At 44.8% G+C, this 25,649-nt stretch overlaps 1 protein-coding gene across 3 annotated transcripts in view; it reads right to left on the reverse strand.

The window, feature by feature from the left end:
- The window catches only part of FCHSD2 (FCH and double SH3 domains 2), a 118,245-nt gene that overhangs the window by 92,253 nt on the left and 343 nt on the right, over positions 1 to 25,649 (reverse strand). Inside the window, exons 1-3 of one of the 3 annotated variants that reach the window (XM_064728395.1) lie at positions 24,599 to 24,786; positions 22,320 to 22,417; positions 882 to 927 (exon numbers count right to left, since the gene is read on the reverse strand). In XM_064728395.1, the coding sequence (XP_064584465.1) occupies positions 882 to 927; positions 22,320 to 22,417; positions 24,599 to 24,619 (165 nt within the window). In that variant the 5' untranslated portion in view covers positions 24,620 to 24,786. Of the gene's footprint in view, positions 1 to 881; positions 928 to 22,319; positions 22,418 to 24,598; positions 24,787 to 25,649 lie in introns of those variants that run through there. The other 2 variants (XM_064728413.1, XM_064728403.1) reach the window with 2 other exon arrangements.

Here is a 25,649-nt window from a genome sequence, read left to right on the forward strand (position 1 = left end):
TCAGTTTCAGGAGGCACCATCACTGAAAAACTCAGGTATTTAATCAAATTTAATACAACTGCCAATGGAATTGATACTTGCCAAGGTAAACTCGTATAGAGGAAGAATGGGAGCACCAATAACTTATGGCAATAATGTCAGTGAGGGGGCTTAATTCAGCACAAATTCCACGAGGTGTAGGAAGGGTTTTCAGAAGGGTTTGAGGCTGAGAAGACGTGCAGAAAACCCAGCTCACTCCCTTGGATTTCATTCTACCTTTAATCTATTTTAAAATAAATTAATGTATTTTTAATCTGTTGTACTCGGACTTAAGCTCCAAGAGCCTTTACTGTAAATTAAACAGGCAGCTGCCCCTTATTAGATGCTTTCTAATTTTGGACTGGGGGAGAAAAAGCAATCCTCCCTCTTTTCTCACAAACAAATCAAAATTCATTCCACTCCCTATCACAAGCATGAGGCCAAATCCGCTTTTATTTCAGCTGAATGGGAAGCTGCTCTTACTGAAGAATGTGCATTTAAATTTATTTTGGATCGAGTAAGCCAGAACATTTCCTCTCCCTCTAATTGACCTGATTTTACCTTTCACTCAAATTTCACACTGACTTCTGAGAAAACCACATGGAGTTTGACTTTATAACAATTGGGAAAAAATGTTAAAAATGTTTTCTGTACTTGAGAACTTCCCCAAGTCAAAATACATGAAAATATAGAATGGGCCTAAGTCCTGTATAAATCAATCTGATTCAGAACTTCAACACATTTCATGGTAAGTAACTTATGGAAAAGATAAATCAACAAAGCATGCACCATGGTAAGTTGCTGATTAAAAAATCATTCCAACAGAACAATGCCACAGCTATAAAAATTATTCCAGAACCTACCTGTGCATATTCTTTCTCAATTGCAGCTCTTTTCTGACTGAATGCTCTGAAAGAAAAGCAAAGAAATTCTGTTAGAACATTAAGCAAAACACTCCAAATTCAATGATTTAGTCAAAATCCATTAACACAGAGAGCAAAACTCTACAAATTCAATAATTTACTTTGAAAGGAGCTTCTGCTGGACAGTCTGCAGAGTGAAACAGCAACAAAAAAGGGAAATGGTTTGACAAGTGCACATCAGTAGCCCAGCAACGATTGTGTGTGCACTTCACATGTGTGATGGCTGAATTTCCAAGTTTTATTGGGCAAACTCAGTTCCCAGGACCACTCAGTTCCCAGGCATAAATAGCATTTTCTTAATGAGAGCTCGTCAGCTTTCCAGTGGTACAGCCAAGGGAGGAATTTGGGAGCACAGAACAGGATTTGACTTGATGTATCTAGACAGACTTACGTAATTTTCTTCAGACTTATTTTGATCACTTATTTTCTTTAAGCTATACCACAAACTACTCAGCTTAAGGCTACACCATAGGCACAAAAAAATCTAATTATATTTCAAGTAGTTACACAATAACTCTGGTGAACACCAATAAAAAAAAATTACACCTCAGGAACATCCTCTAATTAAGAAAACTCAATAAAAAGGAGTCTGGCAGTTTTATTCCTGCCTACTCCATTTCATCCATGAAGAGTATCCATCCATGTGCTACAGGCTCAGCATCCCCAACAGGATGTAAAACAAAAGTTTAAATGCATCATGATTGCTTAAAATTCTTCCCAGACCAATGGCAGCCCAGAAGATCTGGCCGATTCCCATATGAAACACCTTGACAGGAACAAGTGAAGGCGGCTGGGATGCCTGTGAATGAATTTCCTTTATAAACCATTCCAAGTATTCCAGCTAATATTATAGCCCAATTTCTTTTAGCATCTCCTGTTCCAAAATCCAATATCCCAGTCAGTTTAGCAAACACCTAGAAACCACAACGTTCCTCTGAAAAAGCTCACTTTTCTATCAGAAGTACAAAGAACTGCACAAATAACTCCAAGGAATAACCAAAATGTGTTATCAATATTGAAGAGGTAGAAGAAAACAGGTGCCAGTCTTTGGAATATTTAGATAAATAAAGACATTTTCCAATTCTCAGCTAACTGCATTTCAATCAGGGCTGAGTTACACCAAACCTGGAGATGAAGTTGTGTATTTCACCTGAGCTTTTTACCTACCCAATACAAACCAAATTCCTCTTAATTGCAAAACAATGACTGTGACAAGCAGGAAACCCCAGATACCCCCCAAAATTTTCTACATTAAAATTCTGCACCAAAGAGGAAAAACAAAAACATTCAACCAGCCCTTGTGTAGGATTACAAAATAACATGGGAATCAAGCTGAATCCCAAAACCAACTGAAATCTTGGAATTGGATCAACCACAAGCTCTGGCAGGAATATTTATTCCCTTCCATTTTCACTCAGGCTCTGTGAGACCAGGGAATTCTAAGAGAGCAGGAGAAAGAAAACTTCTCTTCCTGCTATCCCCACATTGCTAATGACACTTTTTCTAGTGTTGAACCCTCACTGCAAATTCCCAACCCCAAATTTCAACCACTGACATGTATTTCACTCATATCCATTAAAGGCAACAGATGCTATGAAATATTGAGGTATCTTTTTATACTCCCATTGTAGAAGAGCGTAACAATGTGAATTAAGGAGTCAGGTCAGTGGAGAATCATATTTCATTAAGTTTTCCTACAGGGAAACAGGAGAAACAGACGGGTTTAATTATTTCATGGATGTCCACTTGGGCTGGAAATGTGTAAAGCTCACACCTTCATGAAAAAATCAATATAAGAACATTGAAATACACATCAGTGTTTTATAAGACAATGTTCCACCTGCCAATATTGTGCACTTGTACAAATCTGAAGATCAAAGTCACAGCTTGCACAGCAGAAAGTTCAACCCAGCGACACCCTGCAAACCAGCAAGTGAATTAGTCACTGTATAAAAATTTAATTCCATGCAGAGCTATGCAAAAACGTAAACACACACTTCATGTTCAGGGCTCTTGAATAAAAGAAGAGGCTAAATTTGCACCTGTGAATCTATTTCTATTCAAAGGCTGAGAAATTCAACAAGGAACCAGGCAAGGCCTGAATCCCATTTGGAACAATTTCTCATGCAAGATGATGATAATGATCAAAAACCCAAGGTATTAACTGGAAAATTCATACAGCTCACCTGACACCAGCAGCTTGTGTCTGTGGGTTTTTTGGCTATGAACATTCAGACTAATTGTTTGGAAATTTTAATGAAAATTTTAAAATCCTTACAATTAATACAAAGCCTCAGAAAACAGATAAACATCACACCCAAAAGACCCAAAAACATTAGGCTAAAGAAATACACCTTTTGACTGACCTTGACCTGAAATTAATTCACCCCATCAAAAATTCCCGAAGTAAATCTCCCTAAGAATTGCAGAGCACTTTGCAGCTGGGTTAAAAGTGACTCAATCCAGCACCACTTGAGAAGATGAATCAGTGAATTTTGAAATACCCAAAAATTTCCAGCTTCCCAGAAAGCAGATCAAGGATAATTCCTGACAGCTAGAACACAGAGCAGTGGAAAAATATGACTTTACAACTTGTGCTTATAATGTACACTGGGAGTACACACACTCAGTGTGCAATCATGTCCAAAGTAATACTATCCTGATTTTTTTTTAGCATACACTCACTCCAAAATTTTCCATTAAAACCATGAAAACAGACAGCTCTCTTTATTAAAAAAGAAAATAAAAGAAAAAGGGGAGCAGCTGGTTTTGTCTCAGTGACAAAAACCACTCCATCAGGTTTAATCAACCCCAAATATTGCTGATTTTCTTTGTACTTATTCTTTCTTGCCTTCTTTTTAAAGCATCCCAGAGTTGAAATGGTTTTGAATGATTTTTTGTGGGGCACAGGGAATAAATAAGCATATTGCATTACCGCTGGCAGGATAAAGGTGAAATTTAGGAATTACTGTCCACAAATCACTCCTGACCAATCTCTTGAATGGTGCAGACATGCAGGGAAGTGTTTCTGCCCAGGATGGCACAGAAATTGCAGCCTGGATTCCCAGCCTGGCCTCTGCTCAGGGCTGGGATGCCCCGAGTTGGGAATTGCTTTGCTGACCTTGCAGAGGTTCCTGCCAGCCCCTGGTCACTGCTCTCCCCAGTTTAACTTCTCCACAATCCCAGTGCCCATCCAGGCTGTGCCAGCAGCCATGGAGCAGCACTGACCCAGGGAGCCCTGAGGGATCCCAGCTGCACCTGGCACTGCTCCCCACCACTCAGATTCGGGGAGCCAGCCAGCTTTCACCCAGCTATCCCTCCCTGTGTCCCCAGAGTGGCTCTGAAGGTGCTACAGGGCTGTGCCAAAGGTCTCCCCAAAGCCACCACGCACAGCACAGGCACTGCCAGCTTTCCCAAAAGCCAATCGAGCACCTTTTGCCCTTGGGAGCCCATGCTGGCTGCTCCAAATCACCTTGGTGCCTCTACAAAGAATGGAAAAGAAGCCTCAAAAATGGTTTCCAGGAGGTTTTGCTGTGTAATTTACTCAGGAATTAAGGTAAAGTTGCTGTTCCCAGATCCTCCTGCCGGCAGCCTTTGAAAATGGATCCAGTATTTGCCTTCCTGCAGCCATCAGGAAGCTCTCCTGACTGCCATGACCTTTCCAAGGTGCCAAGGAACCATCCCAGCGCAGCTCTGGAGTCCCAGGAAGCTCCAAGTCCTGCCCTGTCCAGTTCCATGGGACAGCCCACACTGCTTGGCTGGGATGGAGTTAATTTTCTGCACAGTGGCTGTGCCTGGGATTTGTGCTGAGAACACAAAGTTCCGGGCACAGATAACTCAGGGATGTTCCCATTATTGCTGAGCAGTGCTTACACAGCTCAAAGCCCTTCCTGCTCCTCACACCACAGGATGGTTTGTGTTTGGAGGGACCTTAACAATCATCTTGTTCCACCCCCTGCCATGGGCAGAGACACCTTCCACTATCTCAGGTTGTTCTAAACCCCATCCAGCCTGGCCTTGGGCACTTCCAGGGGTCCAGGGGCAGCCACAGCTGCTCTGGGTTGACCTTGTTTGGTTTAATTCAGTACTTTTACGTGGATATCTCCCCTCCCTTTTCCCCAGCAACATGAAAAATGCACCATAATGAATCAGCACCATACATGAAAAATGCACCATAATGAATCAGTACCACACAACCAAACAACTGCTGTTACCTGGTTTTTAATTTAAGGACAGGTGTGCCACTAACAAAAGCACAAGTGAATCCCAACTACTCCAGCCAACATAAATCATGGCTGTGGCTCTGTTCAGGGCAGGGGTTGGCAATAAATGCTGAGATAAGATAACACAGCAGCAGCTGCATGGCTAATGAGGGACTCCAGGAACACCCATGCATGCAGGGACACACTGCATTAATATTCCCTGCCCGTGTCCAGCAGACACAAAGACAGCATACCTGGAGCAATAATGAATCTACAGAAATTATTCATCACCACAAGACTCTCAAACACTGCATGTAATAAGCTTCTCTTCGTGGCTTTTCTCTTTACTGAACAGAATTACCACTACAGAAATGTTTTACAAGGTTTGCATAAAATTCTGAGCTGCTGAAGGGTAAATTATTTTTCAGAACACTACAATTTCTGCATTGATCTGTACACAGGCTGCAGAAAGCATGGCAGTGCAACAACCAGGTTATTAAAATTTGGAACATGCTTCACAGAATCCCAGAATGGACATGGTCAGAGGGGACCTATAGAACATCCCATCCCCCTGTGCCATGGCAGGGACACTCCCACTGTCCCAGGGTGCTCCAAGCCTGCCCAGCCTGGCCTTGGGCACTGCCAGGGATCCAGGGCAGCCACAGCTGTGCCAGGGCCTGCCCACCCTCACAGGGAAAAACCTCCTCTTAATACCCTTCCTGCTAATATCTAATCTAAACTTAGATTAGATATTAAACTAAACTCTCTTTTTAGTCCAAATCCATTTCCCTTGTCCACCCTGTCACAAAGTACTCAAGACTCCAAATTCAGAGATTTTTGTAGCCTGATTTTCCTTTTTCCCAGCATAACTCCTCCAACACTGATCACTGAACACCACAAATGATAATTTTTATTTATACATCAAAAACTTCACCTCAGAGCATGGCAAGTGAAGTTTCACCTTAATTACATCATGTAAAATACTTAACTCCTTTATTACAATTCTCTCTACATCAGACCACCACAAAATCATCAGCAAAGTAACCTCACCAGGGAATCCAGGTGCCTCCAATCACTTTCTGTCTAGCTGTATTTGATTTAAATACCCCCAAATTTCAATAAAACCAGCGCTGACTCTAACAGTTGATCTCATGCCTTTGCTCTTGCAAAAAGGCAACTGAAGAAATTAGGAAGCTGTAAGCAAGGAGAAAGTAATTTCAATTTCACTTGCACAGAATACTTCAGGTTCCTTTTCAGCCACTCCAAGAAAAAAAATCATCAGAGGTCACATTACAGCAAATCAGAGCCTTTATGTTTGGTTTTAAAAATAAACTCTCTTTTGTTCAATGGTTTTATACCATGTGAATGAAACAGATCCCTTCCTAGAAAGATGACCCTTTTATATGCAAGCTGTTACCTGCCAGGGTTATGTTATTGCTAGAAACAGGCAGTTCAGCTGCATTTTTATCAAGGAGCACAAGTTCCATGTCAGCTTTGAATAATATCAGCACTGCCAATACTGCCTTTCCTGCTGGAGACTTTGTACCACCTATTAAATAAACTCCACTGCGCTGGGCAGTTAACAGCACTGTTCAAACACCGGTTTGCTGCCTGGATTTTGGGCTGGCTTTATTTGCCTGGTCTCCAATTAAACCTGCTACCTCCCACGTTACATCACATCCATGCCCTTCAGCACAGAGATACAAACATGGAACTCTACCCCAGCTCTTGTTAATGAACATATTCCTACATCAGAGCATCACCTTGGCTCTTCTTTCCAAATTACATGTTAAGGTTTTCCTTGAGATGAGTAAAGGGAAGGATTTCCCTGGAAAAGGTTGAGTGGGGGAAATAAAGCTGCTGAGCACTGCAACCCTTCCCTAGAGCCCATCCCTTGGAAGAGCCTTCATGCAGAAGATGTCGTGCTGCTCCCATTCCCAGAGCATCCCTCTTTCCACCCCTCCTGTCCCTGCTCAGGTGGAGGTGTCACTGATACTATCCTGGAGCAGCCAAGCAAAGCCTTCACACTCCTCCCTTGCTGCCCAGGGACCTTGCAAGCTTTCCCTGCTCCAACTCCTGACCTTCCCACACACCGGGATTGGGTGCTCCTTGGCTCTCTGCCAGTCCTGCTCAGGAAAACAAAGCTGAACCCATCACTCCTGGCTGCCTCCCAGGAGACTCTGCCCACCACTGAACTCTGCTCTGATGACAGTGCATCTCCAGGTCCTGAAGGCCATTTGTGGTCACAGAAGCCCAAGCCACCACCAGGCTGGACAGGATTCCAACACCAGCCTCCCCTCCCACGGCAAGCACGGACAACGTGGAGCTCTCACACCACAAACATCCCAACGTGGGGCGAACGTGGCCTCCAGGCCAAGATTTTTAACAAGAACCTTGCTGGGCAGGCCGAGGTCCCACCAGCTGTGAAAGCACACGAGGCAGCAGAACAAACTCAAACCACCCTGGCGAGGTCACCCACAGCCTCAAGCTCTGCCCACAAAGAAGCTCTCTGAGAAGCCAGGGACGTTTCCTGCTTGTGCACCCACTTGAGGTCTGCCTGATCTCAGCAGACGTGTGAAGGGCATCTTTACAGCTCGGGAAGCACAAATATTTGTAACATCAGGAAACTCTCTCTGCTTGCTGAGTCAAGGAATTCAGCTCTCCTTCCTGCAGCTCGCTGGCAGCCCTCGCTTTCTGCTTACCTCAGTGCACTGCTCCAGTTCCCTGGCATGCACAAAAGAAACAAAGAAGTGGCCTGTTTTTAAACTTGACTTTAATGTACATACTCTGTACTGTCTCCTCTTTAGTCTTAAAATAGTTCTGAACAGAGCTTCATAAATTCCTGCAGAAAGGGAGTAGCTGGCCATTCAAACATCCTGTACCACAGCAGAGCTCTTCTCTCCTCTACAAATTTCTTTCCACTACACATTTCACAAATTTCTAGCAGTTTTTCCCCGAGCAAACAGCAGCTCAAATATCCACCTTTTATAGCCAAGCACACAGCAATCCCTTGTTGATTCAGCTACTACAGAACATTTTACCACCCTGAGGAGCCCTGCTCCATCCTCCTGCTGCACTGAGATTTTACACTAACTCACACCTGCACTGGATTCTCCATCTCTGCCCTGCAATTAGAAGCCTGCTCGTCTCACACCTAAAACTAATCAGCTGTGACAGCTTTGCTACCATTTGTCCTTTGGAATGCTTACCCTTTAAATCTCCACTTATCCTCAACGAAGATAAAAGTACACGGAAGGGAAATTCTCCTGAGTGTAAACAGAGGTATTAAAGCTGAAAATATTTCAACCAATATTTCAGTGTATCAGGATACAGCCAGCTATACAATCAAGGAGTCAAAGCTGGGCACAATATTTTTGGGACAAAAGGAGTCTCCTGCCTGTCCTGCCAGCATCCATCCACCTACAATTGTTTTTACTCCAGTTTTCATACAATTTTCAGAACCTGGATCATCCCCCCAGCAAGTGAAGGCACTACTGCTCAACTCAAAGGAGTAATAACTCTGCCTTCCATGCCCACAGAGAGCAGATAAATGAGCTCCTGCTTTGAAAAACAAAAGCCACAAAGTCTAACTTTGAACATCTTGACTTCACAAGTTCTCACACAGAGAACAGTTCGGGTGGGAAAAGACCTTGATGATCATCAGGGCCAACCATGAATGATTTCCTGCTTTTAGAAAATGTCCCTTCCTAAAAAGCCCATTTGGGTTTTCAAGACAGCATTGCTTACAGTGCTCACAGTAGTTTAAAAGATGCACTTCAAACCTGAAACTTCCCCACACAGTGTGTCATAAATTCACTATTTTTTTAAGCAGGATATTTAGAGGTCAGTCCCAACTGGCACGGGCCAATTTAAAAGCTCTTTACAACATACAGAACATATTAGAACATACATATCTTGGCAACATTTCTAACTGAAGCATTTTAATGCTCAGTAAAATTTATTTGATTTAAACAAAAAATGTTAACATGTATGCAAAATTCTTGGTGTGAAAGTACCCACAAGCAAATTTGGCCTTCAACAGGAGATAGCTGTGATTTTTATCAGCACAAGCTCCCAATTAATACGAAATTTCTTCTCCATAAATCCATCAAAAACAACAAAGCGGTTTCTCCCCAAATGCACTTGTGAGCTATAAATTTATTCATAATTTTAAATGTTTTCTAATGCCCACAGCCTATGATAAACCATGAAATACCTTCACCTCATGCCTGAACAGTGGCCCTGTAGCAATGCACAGAGAAAAAAATTCCAGACAACATTCACTAGCGAGCAATGTACTCTCCATAAATCACATTACTGTACAGTTTGGGATTAGGATGAGTTGCCACTAGCAACAGAGCCAAAAAAATCAATTCTGTCACTATATATAGAGAATTCTTGCAAGCTCAAACGTAGGCAATGTTTTCAGCAATTTGTCTCAGAGAAGTATTAGCAGTCCTGCATGTGATCAGAGGAACATGACACCCAGACACAAAACAATGCTAAAACAATCGTTTTTCCTTCAGTAGAATAAAAAAAGAAAACAAAAAAGAACCGCCAGAAAGCTGCTGGTGAGTGTGAGCATTTCATTCACCCTTTTCAAAATAAAAGCGTGCCCTCTTTAGAGCATTAACATTCACAACAAATACAAGGATTGGTTTCAGAGCTTAAGTGTATTTAAAATGATCACTAATGAGTTTTTGTTTTAAAATGGGAAACTAAGCAAACATTAGGGAGAGATACAATTTATACAAATACAAGGGTATTTTTCTATAGCTTCCCCAGACCTGATTCATCATATCCAAGGCATTTCCCTTTGAGAAAAAAAACCAACAACCTAGGATGTTATAATTCAGACTGTCTATGTCTACCAGGAGCTTTTAGAAAACAGGAATATGAGGAGTTTCTTTGATCCCCGTTTGCTTAACAGCAAGAAGCCAAGGCACATTTCATCATCCACGCTTCTTATTTCATCCTGGATCTGCAAAAGGTTTTGTAGCAGGCAACAACCACCTTGGAGCTCTTACTTTCCTCCTCTGTCACATTTTAGGAATCTTGACAGTGCCACCCAGGTTTATCACAAAGACTTCTCTCCTTTCTTTTCCTACAGTCTTAATATGAGCATTTCAATTTTAAATGATGCCCTTCACAAGGTTTCATTGTCACTAACACTGACGTAAGTCAAATTCTGTGTTCTAATGGATTCCACAGGTAATAATAATTACTATAATGGATTTTTTCCTCAAAGCACAAGCACCCTGTTTTAGAAGAGTTCAGTACTGTTATTTTTTTAAGTCAGTAAAATGTAACAGTTCACTGAAAACATGTGGCACAATTTCTGAAATCCATCTGTAGATATGTGTCAGAATCACAGAATCATTTAGGTTGGAGAAGACCTCTGAGATCACTGAGCCCAAGTTCTGACTGATTACTACCTTGCCACCACTGAGTGCCATGTCCAGTCATTCCCTGAACACCAATATTCCTCACAAGCTTTTCCCCAAAAGGAGAAATTTCAGTCTATTGCCAACCAAAAAAAGATAGGGAAAAGATTTCTGAAATGGATCAAGGCATCCTGTCTTCTTGCCACTGACAAGAATATTGATCTTGCTTACTACCTGCAGCACCACTGCCTGCTCCAATCACATACAGGACTACAATGCAGTTAAAACCATTGTTCCTGAGCTCCAGCCAAACCAGAACAGGGGTGTCAATGAAGGTTTGTCATAGAATCACAGGCTTGCAGCATGGTTTGGGTGGGAAGGGACTTGAAACATCATTAGTCCCATGGGCAGGGACACAGGGACACCTTCCACTTTCCCAGGGTGCTCCAAGCCCCATCCAACCTGGCCTTGGACACTTCAGGGATGCAGGGGCAGCCACAGCTGCTCTGGGAACCTGTGCCAGGGCCTGCCCACCCTCCCAGGGAAGAACTTGCCCCCAAAACCCAAGTACCCCTGCTCTTTAGCAGCCAGAATCATGCCCCTTATCCTGGCGTTCCATGCCCTTGTCTCAGGTCCCTCTCCATCTTTTTATGGGCTCCTTTCAAGGCCTGCAAGGGGCAATTAGGTCACCCCAAATCTTCTCTTTTCCAGGCTGAACAACCCCAACTCTCCCAGCCTTTCCCATACTGCCAGTTCAGCAGCACAGCTGGGTGCAGAGAAGGCAAAAGGCATTTCAAACATCCACTGAGCTGTGTCAACAAAAGGGCCCAGCCCTCCTCTAGCACAGTATCGAGCTAACCTGCTAAATTTAGAACAAAAAAAAAAAAAAAAATCACAACTCCGATGGACAAACTCCTCCAGCAGAGAGACCCATTTGCTCCCTGAGAGTAAAGAAGCGTTGGATGCATGGAGAGATGAGGTCTTGGTTCTTAACTGGACAGCATCTCTGGGCTGCACCTCCAGCAGAAGGAGCTGGCAGCGAGCAGAGAACATCAAAGCACCCCCACCAACTCAAAGGAACTTCTCAGGGCAGATCAAAGCTCCAGGCACTTCACAAGCCGGGCCTGGGGTGCTCCAAGCACCCCCGAAGGAGCCGGGAACAAAGAGCAGCGAGGCCGTGCGGCCGCATTCCTGCAGAGCCCCGGGGACGGACAGACAGACAGCCAGCCAGCCCCAGGGCCAGGACCCCCCAGGAAAGGGGAATAACAACACGGCCATGCTCGGTTCCAGGGAAAAGAAACGTGCCTTTGCTCCTCCTTGTGCTGCTCTTTGTTAGGATGGACAGAAGGAGAGCAGGCGCTTGCCAAAAGGAGAGGGAGCGCACAGGGAAGCAAGTGCAGACAAGCAAAGGACATTTTCATCAGGGACACATTAGAGGATGATCGAAGTCTTTACACAGGTTTTTAAAACTATTTCTTGGGGACCTGAGGCCAAATGCCCAACAGACAGAAGATTCAGCTCCTCAGGCATCAGGGATCAAGTTCAGCTTCCTTCCACCAACAACAGGCAGACTGCATCACCTCAGACTGCACTTCAACCATTCTTTGGATACTACAACCAAAATTCTGCATATTTCCAAATGAAAAACTCCTGTAATCACAAAGATTACCTTCACCTCCTCAGCAGAAAAGCCTAAGCTCCAAATGCTTAGAAAAGCTAGAATATAGGGCCTTCTTTGTTTTCTATGCAGCTGATTAGCTCATAACAATTAGCTTTCACATCAATTAGTATAAATATGGATGAACAATGTCTACAAAAATTTTGTTTGCACTTTTAACCTATTTGAACATAATGCACATCATTCAAGCTCTGCATATATTCAGCCAGATCAGAAGGTTTCAGGCAGATGCTCCCCTGAAAGCCTGTACATGACAGGGGAAGAGAAATGAGATTCCCAAGGAGAACTAGTGCACTTCCCAAGCTTCCCCAAGTCCTCTCAAGTCTGCCACTATTTATAGTGATTCGAGAGACTCAACACCTCCCACACTGTTACAATTCTGAGCCATTGCTTTGATTTGAAACACACAGAAAAGAGCTAAGAAGGAGGTACAAACCAGTCTTACTGCAACTGCAGAAATTACTTTTCTCTCATCTCTCTCCTACTACTGTGTGGGAAATGTGGGATACAAGGAATAGCTGCAATCCCAAAGACACTAGTCGTACAAGTACCCCAAAAATACAAATGTTTGCTAATACTACAGAGAACTGATGTTCTTTTAACTGCAAAGAAAAGATGAGATTGCTCAGAGATCCAGAGGAAATCACATCATGAGCCTTGAACCTTCTGCTCCCAAATTGCCACATTTTAGAAAGAGCATTAGTCTCTGGAACAAACTCCCAAGAGATGCATGGAGTCCCCATTGTGGAGGTTTTCAAAATACAGATGTGAGGTCACTTTTGAGGTGTGCCCTGGAGGCAAATTTACTTCTAGAGAGCATCCTGGTATTGTTGGTACAGTGAGGTATCTTAAGCTTACCACCTTCAACCAATGCCACAGGAGACAGTTCAATAAACAGCTCTGAGAAGGTTCTCTGTCATCTCACAGCAGTTTTTCCCCTCATATCCAAGGGGAACTTCCTGCATTCCAGTTGGTGCCCGTTGCCCCTTGTCCTGTCACTGGACAGAGTCTGGCCCCATCCCCTTGGCAGCTGGCCTGAAATGCTTGCATGCATTGATAAGATCCTCTCTCAGCTGTCTGTTCTCCAGGCTGAACAGCCCAGTTCCCTCAGCCTTTCCCCAGAACCGAGGTGCTCCTGCTCATCATCTTTGTATCCTCTGCTGGATGCTCTCCAGTCATTCCCTGTCCTGGCTCTCTTCGCACAACTCTGGCTCAACAGCGTTGAGAAGAACAGAGGAAGAACGAGAAGACAAAGAGGAATTTCAAAAGCAGGACCTCTTTCTTAATTAGGCAGTGATATGTACTTGTCCTCTTAGCCAGCTCAGATCACAGAGAGATAATTAGAAACAATCACACAAAATCAATTAACATGAAAGAAAACTTCATAAACAACAAGCACATTAAAATAACATGGGAAACCACTGCCATCTACTCCCTTTCTCACCAGTGGCAACACAGCTGAAAACGAGCAAAGTACATTTAGAGATAAGACAGGCTAAAACCAGCCTGGGAACACACCAGGACTATGAAAAGCAGGTGCTAGAAATAAAGACACTGTAACACGGCCTATTATTGCTTTTCTGAATATTCTTTTTAATTCACAAGGCAATCTAGCCTGCTTTAGGATGGGAATGCAATGCTTTTCAGGTCAAACATTTACAGAAATTCAGCAGCCCAACACATGGCAATGTTTCAAGACAGAAATTCCCAATTATGTCAGGAGATCACAACCACTTCACTCCCTGCTGAAAGACTGAAAAATAGAGGTCAATTTTACTTCATTCTTCAAGAACTTCAGCCCCTCATCTCTGCCACTCTGAAATAAGAGCAAAGTAATTCCACCTTTCACACAGTTAAGTGATTTCTCAAATTCCCAGTTTGCAGGCGATGCCAAGCTGAGCAGCGCAGTTGACACAAGGGAAGGATGGAGCCATCCAGAGGGAAGGAATAAATGGGATATTGGGAAGGAATAAATGGGATATTGGGAAGGAATTCCTCCCTGTGAGGGTGGGCAGGCCCTGGCACAGGGTGCCCAGAGCAGCTGTGGCTGCCCCTGGATCCCTGGCAGTGCCCAAGGCCAGGCTGGAAGGGGCTTGGAGCAGCCTGGGACAGTGAAGGTGTCCCTGCCATGGCAAGAGGGTGGGAATGGATGAGTTTTAACATCCCCCTCCCACCCAAAACCATTGCACAAATCTATGATTCATTCTTGCATTCAAAGCTCTTTAAAGGCACTTCTGATCTGAGCTCATCTCAGAGTATCATACCCTCAAGAAAAATTGTGGCTTGCTCAGTTTTTTTGCCTCCTCCCTTTTTTTTTTTTTTTCCCTTTCTCCTTCAAAAATGCAAACAGAACACAGCAGAGCCCCCTCAAAAAAAAAATCTTATTTGTGCTCAGGATTGTATGTATTTAAACATGGCCTAAGTGCCAACATTTTCCCCACTAAGATTGGCCTGCATCTGGCTAGAAATAACTCAGCTCAGTGGCTCTACCACCATAAATCTTCGAAAGTCTTCTGCGTGGCTGAGCCCTGCTCATAAACTCAGACACCGGCGCGTTTTGTGTGTCCCACTAAAGGGATGTTTGGTGGAGGAAGGAGGAGTGTGTGAACAACCTTCCCAGAGCCACTGGGGATCGGCCCAAACCGCTCTCACAGCGCCACAAAGAAAGGAACGCTCAAAATAACCCCAAAGGCTCTCACAGGAGCGGCTCCCAAGGTTAGGAATCGTTTCAGAAGTCTGAGAATGGAATCTCCGTGCTTACAGTAGCACACAGCAAAAAAAAAAAAATACCAACCCTAGATTTCAACAGATTATTTTCGTAGTTACTCTCTTTCCTCAAGTTTCAATTGGAAATATTCCATTTGCTTCCTAAATAAACACAAGCCAAGGCTTACAGCCATTAATTCCCTACTTTCCCTTCTCTTTCCTCAAGTTTTAATTGGAAATATTGCATTTACTCCATAAATAAATATAATCCAACACTTACAAGCTTAAAGTCAATAACAAGCCCCCAACTTAATATAGTCCTACTGTGCATTTAGGAAAAATGTTATTAAATTTTAAAACCTACTATAAAAACCAGTCAGAAAAGTACCACATTGAGCCATTATAAACCAGTTTATACTGCAAACATTTGACCAGAGCAGCTTGGGTTTGATAAGGTTTTAGCCTTTTTTTAACTGCCAGTGTTTAAAAGTATAAATGCAGTGTAAGTATCTATTTTCTGTGCGCTTTCATATGCAAAAAGCAATCAAGATGATTAAACAAGGTCAATGATTTTACTAAGCAAAAAAAAAAAAGTTTAAAAATCAGATGCATATTCATCAGAAAACCAAATTCACCACATGTAAGATAAGATATTAGTTGGGTCAAAAGTTCACTGGGAGCAGGAGAGGCTGATTTCAAGGACCAGCTGGGAATGAAAAATAAGGACACCAAGTTCTCTGCAGCCAAGATAACCATGGTACATCAGCCCTTTTCAGGGAAAAAAAAAAAAAAAAAAAACCAATAAAACAAACCCACAATGTCTTTTTTACCTCTGCCACCCCTACAGGAATATTTACACGGTGTAGGATTTGGTAATCCCACTCCCATCATTTTCAGGATGCTGGAATTGCCAAGGCACAAGGTTTCTGAGCTCTCCTGATGGGATACTGGCAAAGGCAGCAAAACCTGCAAAATAAACCTTTGGGCACCAAACTAAACAGAGCCAGAGGGTGAGGCTGGGGGTGGGCAGGCACCGGCCAGGGAATGGTGACAGCACCAAGCCTGACTTCAGGAACCTTCTGGACAATGCTCTAAGGCACAAGAGGGGTTTTGGGGTGTTTGTGCAGGGCCAGGAGTTGGACTGGATGATCCTGATGGGCCCATTCCATATCCACCAGGATATTCCATGACTCTAACACAGCACCACCACAGGAAATCAGGCCAGGCCACCCTGATTGTGCCTGGAATGGGAAGAATGCTCTTCCTCTCTCCAGCACAGCCCATCCTGACCTCTGTGGGATGTCCCCTGCAATTCCCCTTACACAGGGATTTCCAACAAGAGCTGGGATGAAAAGCCTCGAGGGAAAGCCTTCACCACACAAGTGATGTGATGGAGAAGAAAGCAAACCCAAGAAGCACCTGGAGTTTGAACAAGTGGATCAAAAGAATAAATTGCTGTTCCTTGAGAACCACCCTGTGCCATGTATTTTAACACACATTGCAATTGTCCCCATGAAAATCTGTACCAAAGGCAACTCTGCAGAACTCCATGGCAGCTGCTGGTTGCCCAGAGCTCTGCCAAGGAACACCGTGGTGAAAAACAAGAGCTGGGTCCAGGAAAAGCCATGCTCGGATGAAATTCAGGGAAAAACAAGAAATCAAACCCACAGGACTTTCTGCAAACTAAAGAGTTCCTTCTTGAAAAACGGGGCATGAGTCAAAAGTGAAAATGCAATTTTTGGCAAGGAGTACTCAAAACCCAAATCCTCTTGTTATGTCTTGGAAGGCAAACTCACACGAAAGCCACAGCTTAACAGAACAAGCCCAGGGTCTCCTGAAAGTCCTTAAAAATCAGATTTCCAGAGCGTGTGTTGGAATTGCTTGAAGAAAAAAAAAACAAAACACTCATTCAAATGCAAACCTCAGAGAAAAAAAAATGGGGAAAAAAAAGAATTTTTGTTCTGATATGAGAAACGGTTTTTTGGGCCTTTTTTGCACTATTCTGCTATAAAAAAGCAAACAAAAAAAATCTTTTGATTATTTAACTTTCATCAGTTGAAAGCTACTCAGAAATACTAAACCAGGAGATCCATTAATTTTTGTCTGTCATGGATGAAAAAAGCAGAAGGAATGTGGTCCATTCCTCAATTCCACTGTGCCAAGACAGGCCTGAATCATTACACTGTGGCCATGTTTATATAAAACTCTTCTTTTTTTGCTCAGAACTTGGATTTCCACACCCAGTAGGCAACAGCTTTTTTCAAAGTACATTCCAAGCTTCCCTCAAACAGTTCCAGTCAAAACATCACCAGATTTTAATTCCGTCAAGAATGTGAGCATCTCATTAAAGCCCTGCCTAATTATAGGTAACGTGCCCAGACCACAGATTCTGTGGTATCTTTGTATGGAATATTATTCCAAAGTAACTGCACCAACTTCTCTCAAAATTTCTGAAATTTCTGCTTATTTAGTGTTACAGCAAAGAATTGTGTGTCCTCAACTAATTAGCAGAGCCTGGGAAAAAAAAAAAAGAAAGTACAAAACAAAGTCACAATAATCACTAGTGGTGAGAAAGATCAACCCAGGAGGAAAGAAATGTCATCAGCTCGTAAGAAGATTGGAAGTTTTAAAGAAATAAATATTCCAGTCACACAAAGGAAAGCCTCAAGTGTGAGTCAAACCCAGGAAAAATAACGTTCTGCACATTGTTTTGGGGAATTTTTCTGATTTTTCTGCTGCCTTCCTCTTTGGCAGGTTGCAGGCTTCAGAACCTGTAAGCACAGCAAATCACTCTGCTCCTACTGAAATAAAGCCCCGAACACCAGAGGCAAGGATTGCATCTGCTGAATGCAGGGAATGACCTTGAGGGGAAAAGGAAGGACACATTTCTCAGCAGGATAAAGGGAAAAGAGAGGTGGAGCTGCTCGTGGAGAGATGAATTTTTTAAAAAGGGGCTTTATCAGACACCACTGGCCAGAGGCAAACATGCTCTGCAGCCCAGGTTCAGGAATACCCAAATAAATTGCATTCCCTGCAGCTGGAGACTGGAAAGAACAGGAAGAAAGGTAAACTCCTCACCACCACCATGCCTGGGGGCAGGAAAAGCAGAGATTTCTCCAAATTATTCAGAATCTCCTACGGATTCTAATACACATGGCTGCACACACATGTAAATACGTATTATTTGACAGCTTTTTTTCTCCATCTGCTCCTCCTTGCACAGCTCCACAAGGCTCTTCCCTAACACAGAATCTTTTAAGGGATCTCGTGGATTTGCAGTATTTAAAATGGAAGTGCTGCTGGTCTCTGCTCCAGACTCAGCCCCAGCTGCCATAAACCTTATCAGGAACCTGCCAACACAGCCAGCCAGATTCCAGGAGCACAAATTCCACCGGGGAGTACAAAGTGTATCCAACAGCAAAAGCTTCCACGGAGCATAATTGAGCACAGAAAACGACATGTTAAAACGAGCAGGAACTGGCTGGCTACAGATGTAAATTCATTCATACTTTTACTTTCTTTTTTTAAAGATCCGTGCTGCTCGCTCTGGCTTGTTATGACAGGCTGAGGAGTTAAAGGAGTTCTCTGTCCTCATCCTGGGCACAGGAACACAAATCCTGCCCTGGAATTGCTGCTTCCCTCCCAGCCTGCAGCAGGGACAGCCCAGCGACAGCATCCAAAACAGGGAAGGGCCACAACATCTCCCCACTTGGCTTAACACATCTTCAGTGGCCCTGCTGCTCATTAAACAGCAAAGAATCTCAGGAATAGAGAACTAATTAAAATTCACAAGGTCAGAACTGGATAAAGAAAGGGAGGAGATGAAGCACCTGGGAGGAAAAAAAGCAGAAAAAAAAAGAAGTTGACGAATTGGAAGGGAGAAGGAATTGTCAGGAGGCAGAGCTTTGGAGGAGAGGGTGGAAGGTAGAAAATCACAGAATATTCTGAGCTGGAAGGGACCCACAAGGACACCCCACAAAAGCAAGGCAGCAGCAGAAGAAAGGTGAAAAACACAGAGAAATGCAGCTTTATCAGAAAGAACGTGTCAGGAGGCAGGAACCACAAGCACAGAAGAGGGAAGGAAGCAGAAGGAAGTATTTGTACATAGAATCTCATCTCTGTCAGTTGCACAAGTGGATGGTGAGCCTCTCTTTTTGGCAATTCCTTTTCAATAATGAATGAGGAAAAAAAAAACCTGAAAAAAACTAAAATCAGGAGCCAACAAATGAAAGGACTGTATTGTTACTCCTTCTCAGCCAGAAATCAGGCAATCTTTACATCTCATTTCAAATGACTTAAAAGGATGAGGCAACGTAGATCAGCACATGCAGACAGCCAAAACGAGTTAAGACTTAAATGAGGTGAATTTTCCAGAGCTGTAACTCACAAAGCAGCAGCTGTGCCTTCCACAGGGGCATCAGGCCGGGCTTACACGGTGACTTTAAACCCGTGTGAAGCTGGGCTGCTGCTGAGCAGCTTTGCCTTCCCTCTGCTCCCTCAGGTGCTCACCATCCCTGCCACACTGGACAGGGACTGGGTTTATCCAAAAACCTGGGAGAAAAGCCAGGGAAGGCTTGATTTCAGGTGAGGGAGCTCCCTGATCCACAGAATTCACCCACCCTGTGCTGAATCAGCTGGGCCAGCAGACCCAGCCCTACGTCTTTAGTCCAGACTAAAATTAAAACAGGCACGTAAACCCAACTTCATTCTCTCCAGCAAAACACAAACGTGAACAAGTTTTAGAAAGGACATCTTAGGATACCTCAGCAAAAGCTGAAAAGGCACCACAAGTGCTTTGGAAAAGCAGACCCCAAGCCTTTGAAAAAGCAAGGCCCGGTGTTTAATGTAAAGCAATTACCACTTAATGAGTTTATAAAGTCTGTAGCACATAAATACCTCACAGAAATGCCAAGTTGAATTAAAATGTGAATCATACAGAGTTCTTTGCAATTCTGCAGGCACTGGTACACACACAAAAGGAAAGCATCCCTGTGTCCCAGCAAACCAAGAGCATTTGCAGACCCTGGCTGTGACTTAGTTACTACCATCAGTCAAATAAGGCAATCTTAAAACCAAAACAAAATACATGAATATTGCTTATACCTCTGATAAATTCAGCCATTCACAGGCCAGCAAAATAATTAATTCACTGCCTAAAAGCAGCCAGTGTGGATGGAGCGAAGGACTCCTTGCCATAAATGCTGAAGGGTTTCTAGATCACAGCAACAAAACCTACATTTACCTGTCAAGGAAAAACCCCTTTTTCTCCATCCCAGTGGCAGAAAGACAACCTTTTTTATGGTAATGCCAACATAGATGTCCCACATGAAGGCAGGAGATAGCTTTAGTGAGCTACAGAAGATAAACACATGTCATGCCTGAAAGTAAGCCAAAGACCCTAAAAGCATCCTGTATCACTTGTTCCCCTAATTCTCCAGTCACTGAGCATGAAGAAATGTAACAGAAGAGCCAAACAGAGATTGTAAACACAGAAATGTATTTTTAAATCTATTTGCTAACACATTTCAAACACAATCTTTATCAGAGTCTTGTCAAGTCATGGAAAGAGACTTCAGCTTTAGTGCTACTGAGCTTCCACAGAGGAACAACACAGTTTGTTAAGAATGAAATGGATATTTGGTATTTTTTAAAATAAATACTAGAATTTTACATAGTGTCAAAAGCCATCCAAAAAAAAAAAAGTAGTTACACACATAAACCTCAACCCTGACCAAGAATCCTCAGTTTTGCATAAAGATATCAAAGCTGCTGGTACTGCAAGCATGCTTTATGGGCTGGTAGGCTGCCAAAAATCATCTGCTAATACACCAGACAATAGATGTATTCTGCTGGAGAACTTTCTGATCTTTTCCTCCTATCACTTCTCTTTAGCTGCACGATACAAAAAATGTGATTTGAATGCTTGCGTTTGTGTGCCAACAAACCAAGCAATTATTCACAATAAAGTTACTTTTTCAAACATGCATTTTCAATCACTGGACTGCAAGCCCTGATTCAGTGTTTCCTGTTGCCATTGCAGCACTCCAGTTTCTGGAATTCCGAGCACAAATCTGCGTTCCTGCAGTGCCCAAAAGCTCCAAAAACGCCACCAAATGAAAGATCTGTAAATCCACACAGCAGTTCTGCAACCAGAGTGCTGCACACACTCAGTGACCACGGGAGTGAATTAAACATATTAACCCAGCCTCCTAATCCCCAACATTAAAATTCAGAAATTTAATTAACTGCAGAAATTAAATTACGTTAAAAGAAGATATTTTAAGCTGGCATTTTCACGTTTTCCTGGGTTTGTATCCACAGGCTTATGACATCTTTCAGCAGAATACAGGCTGAAGTGATCATAAGCTCCTGAAAAACAGCAAATGCTAACAAAACCTGGGCTATGGCAGCAGTACCCAGCCTAGATGCTCTAAAAATAAGTTTCCATCTAAGGGGGAGAAATTCCTTGGATCAGTCTGTTACTTATTACTCAGCATTTGCGTGTTACGCACTCCCCAGAATAATCTTAATCTGAGGAAACGAACGCTGTGATCTTTCCCATAGGGAGAAAAAAAGTGTTTCAACACCCAAAAACACAAGGGGGAGAAAAGGCTCCGGCCTTGACACTCTGATTTATGGAGGACACTGATAAACAGAACTTCATCTGTCAAAGCCAAACACTTGCATTCAATACACAAACATCAAGCAGGAAATCTCATTTAAATAATTAACATGTGGACCATCCACTGCCAAAAAGAGCAGGGCAGCCATGGACTTCTGCTGAATATTTTACAGGAAATGGAATGATTAATCCTCCATATAATGCCAGGTACCCACTCCCACCATATTTTGTTAAAAGCAAACCCTTAATTTCAGAAGAAGCAAATCCCATTAAGTAAAAGGAAAAATGAAACCCCCACAACCGATGTTGTGTGGATTTTCTCTATTGTTTTGAACCCATGCAGAGTTTTAAATTATAAATGCAGATATCTTCTTGTAACTTTCTGGTAAAAAAATGCAATCTGCTTGAAAGTGCTTTTCAAAGCTATCTCCAGAGAGACATAAATCATCAGTGGCTTTAAAATATTTTAGTAATTTTAGCAGCCTTTTACAACTGGCAAATCAAAGTCTCAGTATATTATGTAAATAAATATTGCTGAAAAGACCAATGCTTTTTGGATGTTGTTTGTGAGTTTCTTTTAACATTTCCCCCATTGAAGAGAAGAAAAAAAGGGTTTGCATTGTGTTAGCTCCAGTTATAATTTCCAGCTGTGTCAAAACTTTAACAGCCTAAAAGCAGGAAATCCAAAGAGGAAATTCCATCGTCAGTTCCTGAATTTTGTAACTCAAATGTTCTTCCAAAAACTGGACCTTAAAGGAATTTTGGTAACATTTTCTGTAGCCTTACCTGATATCTTCCAGTAGGTCGCATTCTGCCTGATGCTTGGCCTGAAGTTTTGTCATCTGCTCCACCTGAATGTTTTTCAGCTCTTGTGTAACTTTCACCTACAAAAAACCCAAACAAACCCAAGGACCACTTATATTTTCTGCAGTTCAAGTCACATTTCAGCAAGAAAACAAACAAACAAGCCCAAGGACCACTTATATTTCCTGTCGTTTAAGTCACATTTCATCCGGGAAACAAACAAACCAACCCAATGACCATGTATATTTTCTGTAGTTTAAGTCACATTTCAACAAGAAAACAAACAAACAAAGTGGTAAAGGCTTAGAAGGTGGGCTTTACATTTTTTAGTACTGTTATAGCTTTCCTTTCAGCCTTGGGATCCTGCACAGCCAAAATTCCAGTACTTTGGGAACCTGCTTGGTAATTGGCAAGGAGCACCAATGGCCCAGGTATTGGGAAGGATTTGATTTTGGAAGGGAACCTTGGAATGGTTTTGTTCTTGTTTTTTATTCAAAAAGAGGTCTTGGTATTTAAGCCCTCTAGTGATCACAGGGAATCCACATATCGGCCTAAAAAATGATCACCAATATCTCTGAGCACATTATGCATTCATGAGGACAGAAATGCCAAACTGTTACTGCAGAGGGAAGAGAAATTCACAGAGGTAGAGGGCACCCATCTCTTCTTCACTAGCCAGGCAAAAAAAAAATAAAATTCTAGATCTTATCAGCTTCCCTATTTTAACTCTGAAAACCATGCCCCAGCAACAAGCACCCTTTAATCACAACATCACATAAAGACAAGTTTTTCACATGACACCAGAAAAATAAATCACAGGTACGCCCCTGAATTCAAGCAGAAAAAGTGACTATTTTTAACGTGAACTTCCAGCATTTTTGGTTTTACCTGTATATTAAAAAAGCCCAACTCAAAATAAATAAACCCATGCGACACAATGGAAATAAGCTCAAATGAAATAGTACAGGCAAAGAAAATGAATAAAGTATAAGTGAAATAATTGAAATGAAATTGGTTTTGTTTGACAAAAGCAGAGTCAGCCCCTGAAATAAGAGGCCGGGAGGCAGGAATGGGAGCCCTTCACTGCAGCTGCCTGCCAGGGCTGCTGGGGAGCTCTGGGCATGGCAAGGGAATCCTGGAATGCTGCTCCTCTCCCGCTCACTGTGGCACGGCTTTGCCAGGGGCAGAGCTGGGCACCCTCCTCTCCCCACGGAGAAATCCCACATCCAAAATCTCCATCACAGCCAGAGCAGGACAGGGAGCAGGCACAGCTCTCACTCAGCCCCACAGAACTGCTGCCCGCCCAGGAGCAGCCTCTCCATCCTCCGTACAACCCCCAGAAGGTGCCCAAAACCACCGCGGAGCAGCTGCAGGCAGCTCAGCTCTCAGATACCAACCTGCCTAGCCAGACAAGCCACACGGGGCACCGCGTTTATCCCAAATTTCCATCCCCGCTTGCCTCCAAGGCCACGCCAGTCCCCCCGGCGGGCAGCGCCCCACATGCCCACGGAGCGCAGGGTCGCCCGAAGAGCCCTCCCGGCGCATCTGCAGCTCGTTCCCATCGCACGTGGGAACCGGTGGGAAAACGCCGCACAATTCCCGCTGCCCCTGCTCATGTCTGTGCTCCTGTGTGCTCCTGGCACACGCCGGGACAGGCTGCGTCCCTGGATCAACTCCAGACGTGACCTTCTTCCCCAAGACAACCAACCCCTCGCTGCTGGCACCGACGCGCCGCACGAACCCCCAAATTTCCAGTGGCAGCCCCCCACAAGCAGCACGACCTCCGCGCCGCCGTGCAGCCGAGCCCGCCGCAGCCAGGGCCCCCCTCCCAGCCCTCGGTCTCCCTTTGGAGAGCCCCCGCTGGAGATGGGGGTCCCTCACGGAGCGCTGCCCCCCTGCGCCTCCATCCGCGCCACCGCGTCCCCATCGCTGCCCGGTTCTACCTCCCATCCCACCGCACCCCTCCGTGCCCCGTCCCCAGCACCCCCCGGCATCTCCGCAGGACCCACCTTGCAGGGCCACCCTGGCCAAAGCCCCCCCGGCCCCCAGCTCGCCGTGCACCCCCCGCTCCCTTCCCAACACTCGCGTTCCCTCTCCGAACCTCCCGCAGCCTCCCCCAGCGCACAGCCCACCCTGCGCCCCCTCCCCGGGCCTCGGAGCCCCGCATCCCCCCGGAGCCCACACCCAGCCCCCCCAGACCCCCGCTGAGCCGCCCCCCGGCCCCTCCGGCACAGCCCCCCTGCGCCGGGCGGGGGTCGCACCTTCCTCGGCGGCGGCTGCATGGTGGTGGCGGTGGTGCTGCGCTGGGTATCCACATCAATTCCCTCCCCCCCGGCAGCAGGATGCGGCCCCCGCTGCAGGAGGAGGAGCGGCGGGAGGAGGAGGAGCGGGCAGCGACCGTCTCCCTGCCGGTTCGGGGCGAGTCCCGGTCGGCGGGAGGAGCGGGGAAGGAAGGGAGGGAGGGAGGCGGGGAGGGGCGGTGGGGGGAGGCCGCCTCTTCCTCACGGGCAGCGGAGCGGCGTCCCGGCGCTGGGCAGCGGCGAGGGAAACGAGGCGGCGGAGGGAGAGACTTCGGGAAAAGACGCGGTGGGGAGGGGGAGAAAAAGAGAAAAATAAAAGGAGGAAGGAAAAAAAAAAAAAAAAAAAAAAGCAGAGAAAAAAAAAAATCCCGACGCAGCGAGAGGAGCGCGGCGGCCGCGGGCGCCCCCCAGCGGCCTCCCCGGGGCCTGCGCCGCCCCCGGCGGCCGCCATGGGCAGAGGCGGGGCGGGAACGCCCCCGGCGCGCGCGGCGGCCGCGAGGGGGCGCCAGGGGGCGGCGGCGGGAGCGGAGGGAGGGGGCGCAAGGGGGACACAATGGGGGCGTTTGGGGTGTGCGAGGGTGTGCACAATGGGATTTGTATCGGGTGTGTATGGGTGTGCAAAGCTGGGCACAATGGGGTGTTCTAAGGGGGGTTGTGCGGTGTGGAAGGGTCTGCACAATGGGATGTGTATGGGGGTTATGGGGTGCACAAGGGTGTGCACAATGGGGTGTGTAAGGGGGGTTGTGGTGTGTACGCAGTGGGGGTGTGTATGGGTGCACACAATGGGGTTTGCACAACAGGGATGTAAAGGGGGTTATGGGGTGTCCACAATGGGATGTGTCTGGGGTGCACAAGGGCGTACACAAAAGATCTGGGGTTTGCACAGTGGGGTACATGAAGAATTTGGGGGTTGCACAAGGGAATACACACAAGGGGTTTAGGGTTTGCAGAAGGGGTGCACAGGGGTGAAGGGGTTTGCCCAGAAGGGGTGCAGGGTGTGCATGGGGCAGTG

This window comes from Zonotrichia leucophrys, chromosome 1 (assembly GCF_028769735.1).
Source record: "Zonotrichia leucophrys gambelii isolate GWCS_2022_RI chromosome 1, RI_Zleu_2.0, whole genome shotgun sequence".
Taxonomy (NCBI): Eukaryota; Metazoa; Chordata; class Aves; order Passeriformes; family Passerellidae; genus Zonotrichia; species Zonotrichia leucophrys.